The sequence below is a fragment of the Macrosteles quadrilineatus genome, unplaced genomic scaffold (assembly GCF_028750875.1).
Source record: "Macrosteles quadrilineatus isolate MER2022 unplaced genomic scaffold, UCM_ALF_1.0 Scaffold_7__1_contigs__length_78375512, whole genome shotgun sequence".
In the NCBI taxonomy this organism is placed as follows: domain Eukaryota; kingdom Metazoa; phylum Arthropoda; class Insecta; order Hemiptera; family Cicadellidae; genus Macrosteles; species Macrosteles quadrilineatus.
Genome location: NW_026542600.1, coordinates 56540545 through 56554621, shown reverse-complemented (window position 1 = coordinate 56554621; position 14077 = coordinate 56540545). Strand labels below are relative to the sequence as shown.

Genomic DNA, 14077 nt, shown 5'->3' with positions numbered 1-14077 from the left:
AGATTGTTTACATTTCTTATAAACCTGTTTGTATCTGTGTATGCCTGGGCCTTGTTTAAATGAGCAAAGCAAGAATTGTGTAATACGATTTTTCCTCATTCAACGCATTTCGTGGGTGATTTATTATTCCTGTGATTATCCTACTTTAATAACAATAGTTTAATAGATTACTACAATTATGTTTTTATTTGTCAAGTAACGGTAGAATGTTTACATTATTCTTATTGGTATTGGTATATCTTTAAAGGATATACAGGGTGATTGATATAAGTGTGCCAGCCGTTTTATTCGAAACTATAAGAGATATCAAAAAAAGTTAAATAGAAAGTCCCTTGGATTTTTTATTTTAAAAATTGTAGTCAAGTCAAAAAAATTATTTTAGCCGCCATTTTTCCAATATGGCCGCCCAACTTTGATTTTTCTTATGGAACACCCTGTATTTATGATGTATTCTGGTAGAAAATGTAATTCTAAGACGATTTTATTCTTGTGATTTTTTTCATAAACCTAACCATTTCAAAGATAATAATGGTTAAAGTTTTGAAATTTCTGCATGAGAAAGAGTTTCGATAAAGGCCGAAGCATGCCAGCTGTTTTATTCGAAAACCATTAAAAATTTCATAACTTAAACCATTATTATCTTTGAAACGGTTAGGTTTATGAAAAAAATCACAAGAATAAAATCGTCTTAAAATTACATTTTCTACCAGAATACATCATAAAATACAGGGTGTTCCGTAAGAAAAAACAAAGTTGGCGGCCATATGGAAAAATGGCGGCTAAAATAATTTTTTTGACTTGACTACAATTTTTTAAATAAAAAACCCAAGGGACTTACCATTTAACTTTGTTTGATATCTCTTATGGTTTTCGAATAAAACTGCTGGCACACTTATATCAATCACCCTGTATTTATTAAATTTGTATGTTATTGTATATGATATGTTAGTAGCATAGTTTGACCTGAGTTCTTTGCAAAGCAGTTCTGTACTGAGAGATTCTAGGAAATAAAGGCATTTTTATTTATAAATAGGTCTTGTGGATCTTGTACGATATTTGGTAATCCCTCAAATCTGAGGCATGGATTGAGAACCGGTTTTATCTATTTGCATTCGAGGTAAATGAACGAAGCTAGATATTGTAGTACGATATTTATTCATTCAGTGCACTTTTAAACGGAGATTTGGTATTCGACACTCATACGAATTAATATAGGTATTGTTCTTAGTAGATTGTTTACACTTCTAGGGATCTATACGATACATTTATTCATATTAGATCTTTAATTGTTTGCAATGAGGATTGTGCCTGAGTCTCTCTACACATTAAATTTAAACGTGTTTTGAGTAGTCGTACAGACCGAAACGTTAAGTAACTTTTGATAAAATCTAAGAGGTAAACGTTTAGCTTCTAAGGATTTGAATTGTTCCATAAGTTATTATTGAGTTAGTCATCTACACTGGTCGAAACACAACTGTTAGTAAACACAGTTTATCAGATAATGTTTGTTTAGAGATAGTGTGAGTAAATCCGTCAAATGCCAAAATAATATAGAGGTCTTGATGGCAATTCTTAAGAATATTAGTGTAAATTGACTGGCGTAGAGGAGGTCCCGGAGTCGTGGTTTTACTGATTTCAACATTCCCAAACATCATCTTTTGTGAATGAAAACTAGTTTAAAACAGTTTAACATAGTTACTATTACCAATGGATGAAAACTAGCTTATAAAAACTAAACATAGTTACGACTATAATTTATTTCGTATACCAAAAATTGATAACCACAAAATATGGGGGGTTGCTCTCCCTTGGCTATGCTTGTATGCATTAGAATAAACCCAAAATAGTTACGTTACATCTTTAGCATCAAGCTTACTGGCCCAAGAATCATTCAATGCACTGTAGTCAGAGTTAAGGTAACCAAAATGAAGCGGTAGGAATGGCGAAATTATCAAACAAAGTATTGTGTATTTAACAAGGAATTTAGCACCATAGCTGTAATATCATGGGACTATTTTCATGTGATCCTAGAGGTTAGAAGTAGATGTGTATGTTGGGAGATTCAAATCCTAGTTTTGTTACCTTTATCGTCAACCTATTGTTAGATAGCATAATTAATTTTCAGCCAATTTGACGAATTACATTTGGTTCCATAATGTATCTAGATTGATCCAAAATAAAAGTGTATGATGAAAGAATTGAACGTGATTTTGTCCACCGAAGTTTTGTTCAGATCCGTATAAAAACGCGTAAACAGCTCCGTTGAAACGTGTATATTTGAAATCTGAAACCTATCTAATATTTTTTGCTAATCGTAGCAAAAAAGGGCTTAACAACTAGTTCAAACGGGGAATTATTTTCATCTTATGAAGGATGGTATTAAACAATTAAAAAACACTACTACAGCAGATACTAGAACTACACTCGATTTAAGTAAAAAAGTGGTATTGTATCCTCCTCGCATATAACCTTGTAAATGAGGGCGGGTTACACACCGGTATCTCCGACATAATGTCGCCGATATTTATCGTGCTAGCGACATGCCCCTCAAAAACCAAACTATGGAGCTATACACACCAGTGTCGCAGACACGTTGCCTGCAGTCGCAGGGTGTGTATCGAGCGAAGTGAACCAACCGGTCGGTGTTTGGACAGACATGCCTCTTGTCTCTTGGGCCCGCGCATGCGCAGAACAAGTTTCTAGTAGTTTCGGCGCTGCCTGCCGGTACTTCTACTTCTGTTTTGTTTTGTTCGAGGTGAGTGGTGACTCGTGTCTCGTGTCTCGTGTCATAGAAAACGAGTGTTGTTATAATAGAAAAATGCCGCTTCCCGACGATGAACAGAGCAATAAAGAGTTCGTCGCAGTGCTAAAAGAATTTTCAGTGTTGTATGATTATAATTTGAAAGAGTACAGCAATCGTAATGAACAGGAAAAGGCATGGCGCGAAATCGCTTCAAGATTCAACGCTACAGGTAACTACTGCCTATTGAACTTGTTTACACCACATAACACTATTGTCAAAAGAAAAGGTTTAAAATACCGTGTAAATAACTTTTGTAAGTGTTACTGATGTATAAATAATGAATATTCAAAACAAACAAAAGACCATAAAAAACCTTCAATTTTGGTTTTACTTTAAATTATAGATTACTTGTTTATAGATATATTTTGATCAAACTTCGTAAATTTATTTATTTTATACTAAACTATTAATATTCCACAAAAACCACACTTTATTACCCTCCCTGTAGCAGCAACCCTAGGTACTCGGTAAACATAAGGTTATTTAAATATAAATATTGAAAATCAAATGAAGCAGATGGAAATTCGCTTAGTATGCAGGTTTGCTGCGGCGCGGGTATTGATTGTGTTTTGTATTGTTAGACGAAACACAATAAATAATAACGACGAATATTCAATACACAATAAACTCAAGTCCATCGCTAATATAAGTTTAAAAATACCATAAAAAATGGTAAATCGCAGTGGAGGCTGCGCCTTAGAACTATGCATTAATGTGTTTTGAATAAAAAAGAACACAGCAGTTGGTGAAATTTATATTTATTCAAAAATTAAATCACACATGTTTTCCAAAAACAAAAAATGGTTACATTTCAGACTGAATCTTTAAATGGTTTTATAAGCTATTAAAATACACAAATTGTTCAATAATAAAGGTACTTTAACATACTTTCAAACCGTTGGAGGCCATACTCATCAGCCGTTTGGCACCTTCATTCACTCGTTGTAGACATTCTGAAACGGATTGAGTTTTCAGGTTCGGGTCTTGTGAAGTAATCACTATAAGAATGTTATAAGAATGTCTCGAAGGGCTATTGCGTTTGATGTCTGACCCTCTGGACGTGTTTGCCCCAATGGTTCCAATGTGTTGTATGCGTCTTCAACTTCATTCTCGTCGTTTGGTGTTAGGCTTTTTCCATCATGTACTTTAATGAAGTTGTGTAAGACGCAAGCTGCTTTCACATGAGGACTGCTTTATCTGGTTGACATTCAATATGACTTAGAAAGAGTCTAAACGTATGAGACAATATACCAAAGAAATATTCTATTAGCCGGTAATTAAATAGATAGCCTAGATAGCCGGTAATTAAATACTCTTTTAACATAATCTTGTGATCTTTTGGGTTATGGTCGGAACAAATAATGCTTCAAAGGAAAAGCTTCATCACCGATGAAGAAGTAGGGAAACGGTGGGTCTACGGTGTTTGACAGAGGTTTTAGGTTCTGGAAGATTGAGCTCATTCCTCTCTATAGCTTCAAAAAGTCCAGTTGAGTTTATTAGGCCTACTCTTCCGTCGCTGTTTCTACCGTAGTCTCCAACACTAATCCATGAGCGAGTCTGCATCAACACAACCCAAAAGCACTATCGAAAAGTGGCCGTGGTAGTTATAGTAAGCTGATCCAGTGTTTTTAGGACACTTCAACTTTTGTGCTTCCCGTCAATGATCCCTAAGCAATTAGGTATATTCCACTGTTGGTAGAACCTTTTACTAATGTTCGTCAACTCTTCTACTGAAGGAATAGGCATGTATTCATTTACAAGGGTATCCCACAACCATAGTGCGATTTGCTCAAATATAGCAGCAACAGTTGACACTCCGCGGTACAATTCATAAGCAATCGCAGTGAAGGCCATTCCAGTAGACAAATATCTAAAATATACAGACAAAATACTGTTCTTACAATACACTGTACAATTAGTGTATATTTTAGGCTATTTTAGGTTGTATACAATTAGGCCATATTTACTTTGAGTATAGTTAAAAGCGAAAGGTTAAATGTATTTGTTCTTTTCCAGATTCGGAGTGCAAACTACGTTACAAAAACATCCGTAACTCATTATTAAGGTATCTGAGAAATAATAATAAATCTGGGAGCGCTTCAAGAAAACCATATTACCTTTGGGATCAGCTACAGTTTCTGTTGCCCTACACAAAATCTAAGGTGCAGTCTGATAATTTAGGAATTATTTCTATAACCAATCCCCTGGATGAATCAGCAGATGGATCTGAAAATGAAGATGACGCCAGAGAGGAAATCCAGTCAAGCTCTCTGCCTACCAACGTGCGACCTGTTAGCAATCTGGAATCTGGCATGTCTGCTGCTAGTGCTGTTATACCCGCAACAACGCATACTTCAACACCGGCATGGCGCAGCTCGAAGATGAAAACTAAAAAATACGATCCCCTAAAGAAAGCAATTGCTTCCTATTACGAGAAAAAGCAGACAGAACCAAAAGATCAAGGGACTGAAGCAGACCTGAATTTTTTTAAAAGCCTTCTGCCAGATATCAAACATTTTTCACCAGCAAAAAAAAGAATTTTCAAGAGGAAAGTTCTAGAAATTATTGATGATTTATCTGAAGATTAGTCTCCTCACTCCTAGTATAGCTTCATCCACCAATTCTTTGACCAGATGCAGCTGGACTCCACTTTCGGACCCAGCAATCCAACCAACAGTGGTGAGACAGGTTCCTCCTCAACGACCGGTAACTACTTTACCAACAACCAAGGATGGAACTTTGTACATACAGGCCCCTACAACTACGTACAAACATCACCCAAACCAAACACACATACAACCACAAATTAAATGAGCTATTACAGTTCTGTATACAAATTCAGGAAATTGAATACCACGATAATTTTGCTCAGAAATTGCTCAGTATTTTTTCATAATTACTTTTCAATATTAAAATACAATTTCTTATAACTATATAAATAAAACATTTTTGAAAAGCCACTACTATAATACCATACTACTATAGTATATAGTAGTATAGTATACTATATTATACTTATATACTATACTACTATAATACAGTAACTTACAATTTATGTTTGGTTTTTATGTATTATTTTGGTTGCAGTAGTATTTTATAAGGGTGCATTTTGTTTTTATTTTATGCGACTCTAAAATATTTTTTATCTCACTCGACTATCTTATAAATATAAATATTGTAATTAAAATACAATTTCAATTTTGTATGTATTATTTCAGTTGCAGTAGTATTTTATAAGGGTACATTTTGTTTTTATTTTATGCCACTGTATAATATCTCTTATCTCACTCAAAAATCTAATACATGTTAATCTTGTAATTAAGATGGTTGCTTTATTTCAGGTTTACTTACTCTTTTAGTTTAAGAATAAGCTTGTACTTTAGTGTTAACAGTTTGGAAAATTAAATACCTTTTCAACATTGACACAAATCTATATAGTAATTGATTGTTTTAATTACTTAGTTGCCTTATGTTGTCAAATGTAATATTGTGATTTTATAATACTTCAATTGACACCATAAAGAAATTACGTAAGTGATACAATTAATTACAATGTATTTTGGAAAAATTACCACGAAGTTATCTGTAATGTTTTTGTAGAAAAATATACAACATGGAAAATCGTGACATAACTTCAACATAGTCAAAAATATTGACAGCATTTCTTCCATGCTATTTGATTTCCGATAGTTATTATCCTCGATGCTATATTTATCTTTTAACAGACCGCACAGTTTTTCAAAGGTTTCCGGTTTCATCCTATGAAAGTTTTGAAACTTTTCAGGGTGTTGAAACAACTGTCTTGTCGAAGTAAATTGACTGGACAGCTGATTGTCTTTCCAATAAGGACGGGTCCAGAGTTCTCTTCGAACATGTATTCTTCGTCGTCGTCTTCTTCTCCTTAACAGCAACAACAACACATTATCTTCTGACGATGACATTATTGAAACTGATGAAAAATTGATTCCTTCTCATGTCGCCTGGGTTTAGCACTTGCCTCTTCCCATGGTTGTATTTTATTATATGTCGCAGACATCATGCCCGCGACATCAGAAATATCGGCGATATTATGTCTGTGATACCGGTGTGTAACCCGCCTTAGTTTGAATTAGATAAAATGTATGTTAAAGTAAGACATAAATTTAGTTTACGTTAGCGCACTCTTAACCTGACCTTTATAAAAAAGCATAAAACCAAACTTCGATATTTTACTGTAAAATGAAAAGTCTACTTACAACATCTAAATTCAATGGAAACTCTTAATATTTGTACTAAATTAGTATTATTCGACAGCATTCTATAGAGCAATATCTGAACACACAACAAAACATTTTTCAATAAGACGAGAATTATATTAACTTGCATGATTCTAATGCGATGTTTTTATAGTAGTTTAGATTGTTCAACCATTTTTGAAAATTCATTTTAAACATTTTACAATATTTGTTACATTATTAATACTTATGCTAGAGTGTGAAGTAAAATTTTTGGAATACAAATGTTTCAACTCATTTATACATTTATTTATATATTTCTTCAACCAATTGACTATTATCTCCTGGACATAACCTATCATAATTGCCATGATCGTTTTACAGGGTGTTTATTTATCTCAACTCAGTAGGAGGCTTACGTCAAGAATTACAATTTCTAAAATTCTCAGAGGTTGAACGGCGATCTTTTGGCTCGCCGGTGTTACACGCCTTACTGCCTGTTGAAACTGACTTGAACTAAGGGGGCCGTCAACGCCTGTATAGCTTAATGTTAACTAAATATACTTCTTCTCAAAAACCATGTAAAACAGAGCAATAATACTGTAGTTTCTTTTGATGCTTGTAGGGAATCGTTTTAGTTGTATGCAACAGGGGTTATTTCAAACATGTTTAAATAGTTTTACTTTATTTTATAAAAAACTCATTTCCCGCAAACATTTTACATTAAAATATTGGCTTGACAATGCCTTTGTAACCGTAATTTTTACAACATTAGTGACTGTGCCGTTTTGTTTACTAAAAAGGACCATAATAACCAATTTTTTATAAAATCGATAGTAAAATCATTGATCAATGATAGTAAACTCGTTATAATTTTTAAATCTTAATATCATAAATAATCTAAAACCACTGTTTAGAACACTCAGTCTAGTTAGTTCATGCTTGTGAGGTGTTTCGTGTGGTCTATTTATTAAATCTACGATTGTACCTTGACCATTGTAGCGTATGCACCCGACTGTACTCGGGTTAAGTTTCATTGTTATGCAACTTACACGACCATGTCTTCTCGAACGTACGACAATGAAACGACTCAAACACTTATGTCCAAAGAGTGATTTTGCGATTGTAAATTTGCTATCTGTATTAATTTAATGGTTTTATTGACTTTGTAGTTTGAAACCTCAGTATTTAAAGGGCTTTAAAATATACAACAGTTGGTGTAGTTTTTTAACTTGCAGAAGGTAAAAACCTTTATTAATAACTAAAATCTACATAGTAATACAACTATCAAATTTTTATTCAGATAAATGCATTTAAAATAAATTGTTTTTAATTTAAAATTTACATAAAATTGTACATAAATAAATTTTGAGGTTATTATGTTTGTATTATAGTTTTTGTGGCATTTCGATTTTGGGTATACATATTCTTTGCCTGTGGATGGATTAGCTTATTTTAAATAAGGAATTTAACCGTGGTTGACTGTTTTTGCTAGAATAGTTTCAAAGTTGGTTAAATGACAATAAACAAATAGTAAACAAAAAAACTACATTTACATAATCCGATCAAAAAATGTATCTGTATTAACATTATCTCCAGCTGATTAGTACTTTCTATGGTAAACATGCCTAGACAAAGAGGTAGGCTACTTTACAAACGTAAATAATTAACATTTGTTTCAGAGATGCAAAAACATTAACATGTAATGTTATAATTTAGGGAATTTTCCATATTGGGAATAAGCTGTTGTCGTTTTTATGTGCCCAGAGACTAAAAACACAATCCGTTCAAATTCATATAGCCTATATGTGTGTGTGGGTGTTCGTTAGCAGAATCGGTAACTCGAGTAAAAATGATCCGATTTTGATTAAATTTGGTACACACTTATAAACCTACGATTATTTGAACGATTTCGCGAACCAGCATGATCGGACTATGGGAACGATAGGTTTTTTGGGTAAAAATTGGGGTTTCCCATTTTTACCCTCAAAACATAAAATTTAGCAATTTCTTTCCAAACCATATTTTGTATAGCTTAAAAAAACAAATAACTTAATATATTTAAGCGTTATTGAGAGGCCAAGGGAGGTAGGCTATGTGACTTTTTCTTACTTTTGAGAAAATTGAGGCTAAAGCTTAGCCTTCACAGAATATTCAAAACATAATATTTTACATACTTATAATATATGTATATCACTATTCTGGGCTTCAATTTACTAGGCCTATACTGCTTATTTTAAAGCCAAGTTTGTGATGAAAATATTTTATTTTTAAATAAAATAACATTTAAAGCACCAGTCCACAAAACTCTTTTGACCTCCAAAATGTTCACTTAAATCTCTTGGCCTCCAAACTAAATCAGGAATATAATAATAATAACAATTACACATTGTATACATGTTCAAAATTTGAGAATTAACTTTATTCAAAAACGAAATTGTATCCCTAACGGCTAAAAAGGAAATAAAAAAACGTAAATTAAAAATTTCCGTGTTGTTCTTATTGAGAATAATCAAACTGTTTTAGCTTTCTTGTTTATCGATACATTTTGATCGAATATCGGCGGTTTTGATTATTTCATACTAAGCTATCAACATATCAATAAAACACTCCTAATAACCTTCCTGTAGCAGCAAACCAAAGTACTCACTAAAATTAATGTTATTTAAATAGGAAATTAATCGAACAATTTTAAGGGAATATTTTAGTAGAAATCCAGCCACGTAAATAGAAATACGCTTAGTCTGCAGGTTTGCTGCGGCGGGGGTATTTAAATAGTTACGTAAATAGTTTTAACTATTGCTGAAGAAGATTTTTGCATCTATACATGTGTACTATGGCGATCAGTTATACCAATCGTAACCATTGATCAGTTCCCTACGTTTATGTAAACAACTCACTTGTAAGTCATCTGGACACAAAAAAAGTCACTACGATACCTTCCTACGAATGACACAACAATATAAGTAATAATACATTTATTCTAGTTGGGATTGTAATAGTTGTATCATCTCCTTAAACTTTATTATATGATTTCATTGCTTTATGTTCGAGATAAGATTATCATATTATGTATCGTACTTGTGGCTTAAGGTGTTTTCGAAATACCGATCAATGTCGATGTTATCTGTAGTATATTAACCCAGGACTCAAATCATGAATTTACTCATTCATAATGAAGAGGGTTACCTACCACCGCCGAAAATCGTCAGAAAACCGCTTCGCGCGGTATCTTATAGCGTTTCCAGTTTAAACATTTAAATTGTGAACCACACACCATTTTGAATATAATGAGTGATTCTACTAAGTTTGCTTTTTAAAAAAATGTCTATGCTTACATAATCAGGGGCAACGACTTGTCAAAAATAGTGAACTTTAGAGTTGAATTAAATATTTATTTCTGTTTTAAATCTAACCCTTTCAGAGCTAATTTAAATGAAGGGCTGGAGCTTAATTATTTTTTGCCAAAATTAAAAACTAAAGTGGTTGTGTTTTGTATTTATTTCACTTGGAATAATGCATGGATCATAAACAGATTTTCCTTAGGGCTGAACTAATTTTTGTACGAAAGTTATAAAGAAATCAAATTTGATTTGACGAATATATCCGTCTGCCACCCTTGGTGATAATCACAAAATATGAACACTACCAATAATCTTGAGTATTCTTGTTGGCGGCAGACGTATCCGTCAACCTTAGGCTATTCCTTCCCTTGTTTTATTTTTTATCCATAAATATGTATCTATCATTCTGAAGTTAATCTGAACCACTCAGTTCCGCTCCCATGTTCTCAATCCCATTCCCCACCAAGACTTCCACTACGTAAAGACTGTTTGTTCTTCAGGTGTATCATATCCATCACATTCCATACTATTATTTTCACTGCCAAGTATAAAACCCCCTTTAAACATGCTTCAATCAAGCATCTCAATAACATCTTCGAATTTCAGATTGTTTGCATCAGTAACTATAGCCCAATAACATAAAAAGAAATTACAAAACACGAAATTTAAACATAACTCACTAGCAACAATGTGTGAAGTGACAGCAATATTTACTTACGCACACTGTATGGTGCAAAATAGCCAAACAGCTGCGGCAATTATTATTGCCAACCAAAATAACCCATTTATAATGCAGTGTAATGTTAACTGAAGTATTATAAACCATTCGTTTTTGGCCGGAAATATCCGTCTTTAGCCCAGAAAAGAAATTTCTCAGGACGGATATATCAGTTTTCAGCCCGGAAAGTAAACAAAGATTTGACGGATATATCCGTCCAGAGCCCTGGAATGGTTTTAATAGGTAAAACTGTCTATTGCCTATTCTGTTATTGTTATCCAACTACTGTATTTTGTTTGTTTATTAATATTAATGTTAGAAATTTATTGCTCAGTACTGTCCTGTTTTCCATTTAAAAGTTTTTATTTATATTGTATGTTATCACAGATAAAAGGAGTATAGACATGTTATACTATGACGCTGTAGGTACTGTTTTCAATGAATATTTTAATAAAGAATATTTTATATTGTTATTTATTTTTGTTTTCGAAGTTTATTGGGGGACATGCAATTAATAGGTGAGATTCAAAAATATGTTTGCCACTTGTGTTTAAAACAATGTATATAACGGATGTTTCAAGTTAAAAATAGAAATGAATCATCAATAATAGATCTACCATGTTTAGTGTCCTAGGATGTGAAGGTGGGACATGTAAATATATGTTTAGCCTATCAACTATTTACGTGTTTTTGCTTCACTGGAGTTTTCAAGGTTTTTCAGAATCACTCTTACGTTTCCGATCGAATATTTTGACAGAGTAAAAGCGTAGATTGTAAAAAAATGGTGTGTTCAATATTAGAAGATTATTTATATAAATTACACAAATAACTAGTAATTTAGTTTGTTTAGGTTATTCAAGAATTATTTTCACTTCGTCGCATTTAACTTGCATATGTACGAGGAATTTTATTCATTGAGATTCCTTAGAATAGTCGGCGTTCCTTTATAGAAGACTCCAAAATTTACTTCACACACTCTTGAGATAGAAATGCGATTTTCGAGAGCCTCTACTCCGAAATTCATGGTTGCAAATTAAAGAGGGCGAAAAACTGTTTAAGCTTTTTTACCAGAAACGTTTAGTTGTTCTGTTAAGTCTTCAAAAAATCTTAACGGTTATACTTTTTGAATGCGGCTATCATCCTATTGAGGAATTGCTAATGGATTTCATATGAAATATTCTTGGATGTAATTTCCAGAGACATTTCCGTTGTAACTCATTTTGTTTAGATATGAGCACAGACAAGGGACCTCTTATCTGTGATATGAGTAAACTGAATAATTACTTCAACCTATTAGTCATTACACTAATATATCCCTTAACGTTCACATTAAGTTCCCACCGCAGCAAACCTGCAGACTCAGCGAATTTCCATTGCCTGATTTGATTTTCACTAAAATCTATTTAAATAGTATTAGGTTTAATGCCTACCTAGAATTGCTGCTACAGGGAGGGTAATTATGTTTGTTTTATAGTAAAACATTATTAGCTTGGTATAAAATAAATAAATTTGCCAAGTTTGATCAAAATAACAGTTTACTTAATCTTCATAAGAAAAACATGGACATTTCAAATGATTTTTTATTTTATTTTACCCGTAGCCAATAACCGTAAGAAAACACTTAAATGTGTAAACACTAATGTTATGTGAAAACACTAAAATTATTAGTTTTGAAGCTTTTCAAATTAGTTTAGAGAAATGAGCTCTGTAAATTAATTTAGAGAAAAATTAGAAAGTGTTATGTTTAAGGGGTCAAAATGGGGAAAACAATTTTTACCCCATAAAACCCAGTTCCCATGGTCCGATCATGCTGGTTCGTGACCTCATTCAAGTTTATCCCGCTCTACACCTTCAAGCCAAATTAAATTAAAATCGTACAAAATTACTCAGGTTATCGCGTTCATGGATAAGTTATATATTAAATTATCTCAATTTCTTGAGACAACAGGTTTTCGTGACGCAATTAAATAGTGTTTTTGGCCTCTGGCTACATCAAAATTAAAAATTAAATCGATCCCGGGCATAGGTCTTACCGAGTCACCTACGGTAATAACTACTTTCCTATAGGTAAATTCGCAAAGACGAGCAGGTATTGATTTCTGTCAATAAAATCGTAGGTTGTATTGTGATAGGCTATGTTTTGATATTTTCCGTATGAGAAATAGTTACAAAACCATGAAATAGCGTATTTTTTTCTATTGAGTATTAATGTAATCTGTGAAATATAAGTTTGTATAGCGTTTCTACAGTTATTTCGACGACAAACTTGCTAAATGTATTGCTATGTTTACATGTACAACAACTTGGCGGGGGTATTCATTTTATACCGTTACAGTATAACTTTATTTTACGAATTCGTCGATATTAGGTCGATATAACGACCAGAAACACTACGAACAAGTGATATTTGACATATTTAATGACGTAAGCTGACACAAACGATTCGGTGGTTTCAAATAATCCCCTGCAGAAAACCACAACATAGCTTGTTCAATTATTCTTCCCACATCCATAACATAACCCTACCAAACAAACCTAGCACAACACAACCTACTCGTAAAATGTAAGTTACGGGATTTGTACCTGATGATAACCGACGACCCCTCACTCTGCTACGACGACCTGTCCCAAGGGATGACGACCCCCGGGGATGTATAGGGACAGGGGTGGAAGTCACCATGGTCGTCTCGGAGTCGGAGTATAGCGCGGGCATGATGCACCAGGAAGCGCGGACCCGGGTCAACTGATAGGCCCGAGTGATAACGCGAGTTGTGTCCTTATCTACAGGATGATTCGATGGTGGGAGGGAGGGTTCAATACAGTGACCTTGAAGTAGAAATATTTTATGAAATTTTCTCTTAAAATTTGTAGAAACAAAATGGTGTCATATTGTAAAATTAAGCTATTTAACTTCCTATAAAAATTACTTTCTTAAGTTATTACCTGATTTGTTACAGTTTTGACATTTATTGTTGATGAAACTGGAATTCTAGGAATG

The 14077-nt window shown here is 33.2% G+C and overlaps 1 protein-coding gene across 1 annotated transcript in view; it reads right to left on the bottom strand.

The window, feature by feature from the left end:
- The window catches only part of LOC128997880 (ras-related protein Rab-7L1-like), a 33539-nt gene extending 19727 nt beyond the window's left edge, over nt 1-13812 (bottom strand). The window contains exon 1 of the mRNA XM_054423658.1: nt 13663-13812. Within this exon, the coding sequence (XP_054279633.1) occupies nt 13663-13792 (130 nt within the window). The 5' untranslated portion in view covers nt 13793-13812. The remainder of the gene's footprint in view (nt 1-13662) is intronic.
- Nucleotides 13813-14077: the final 265 nt, after the last annotated feature.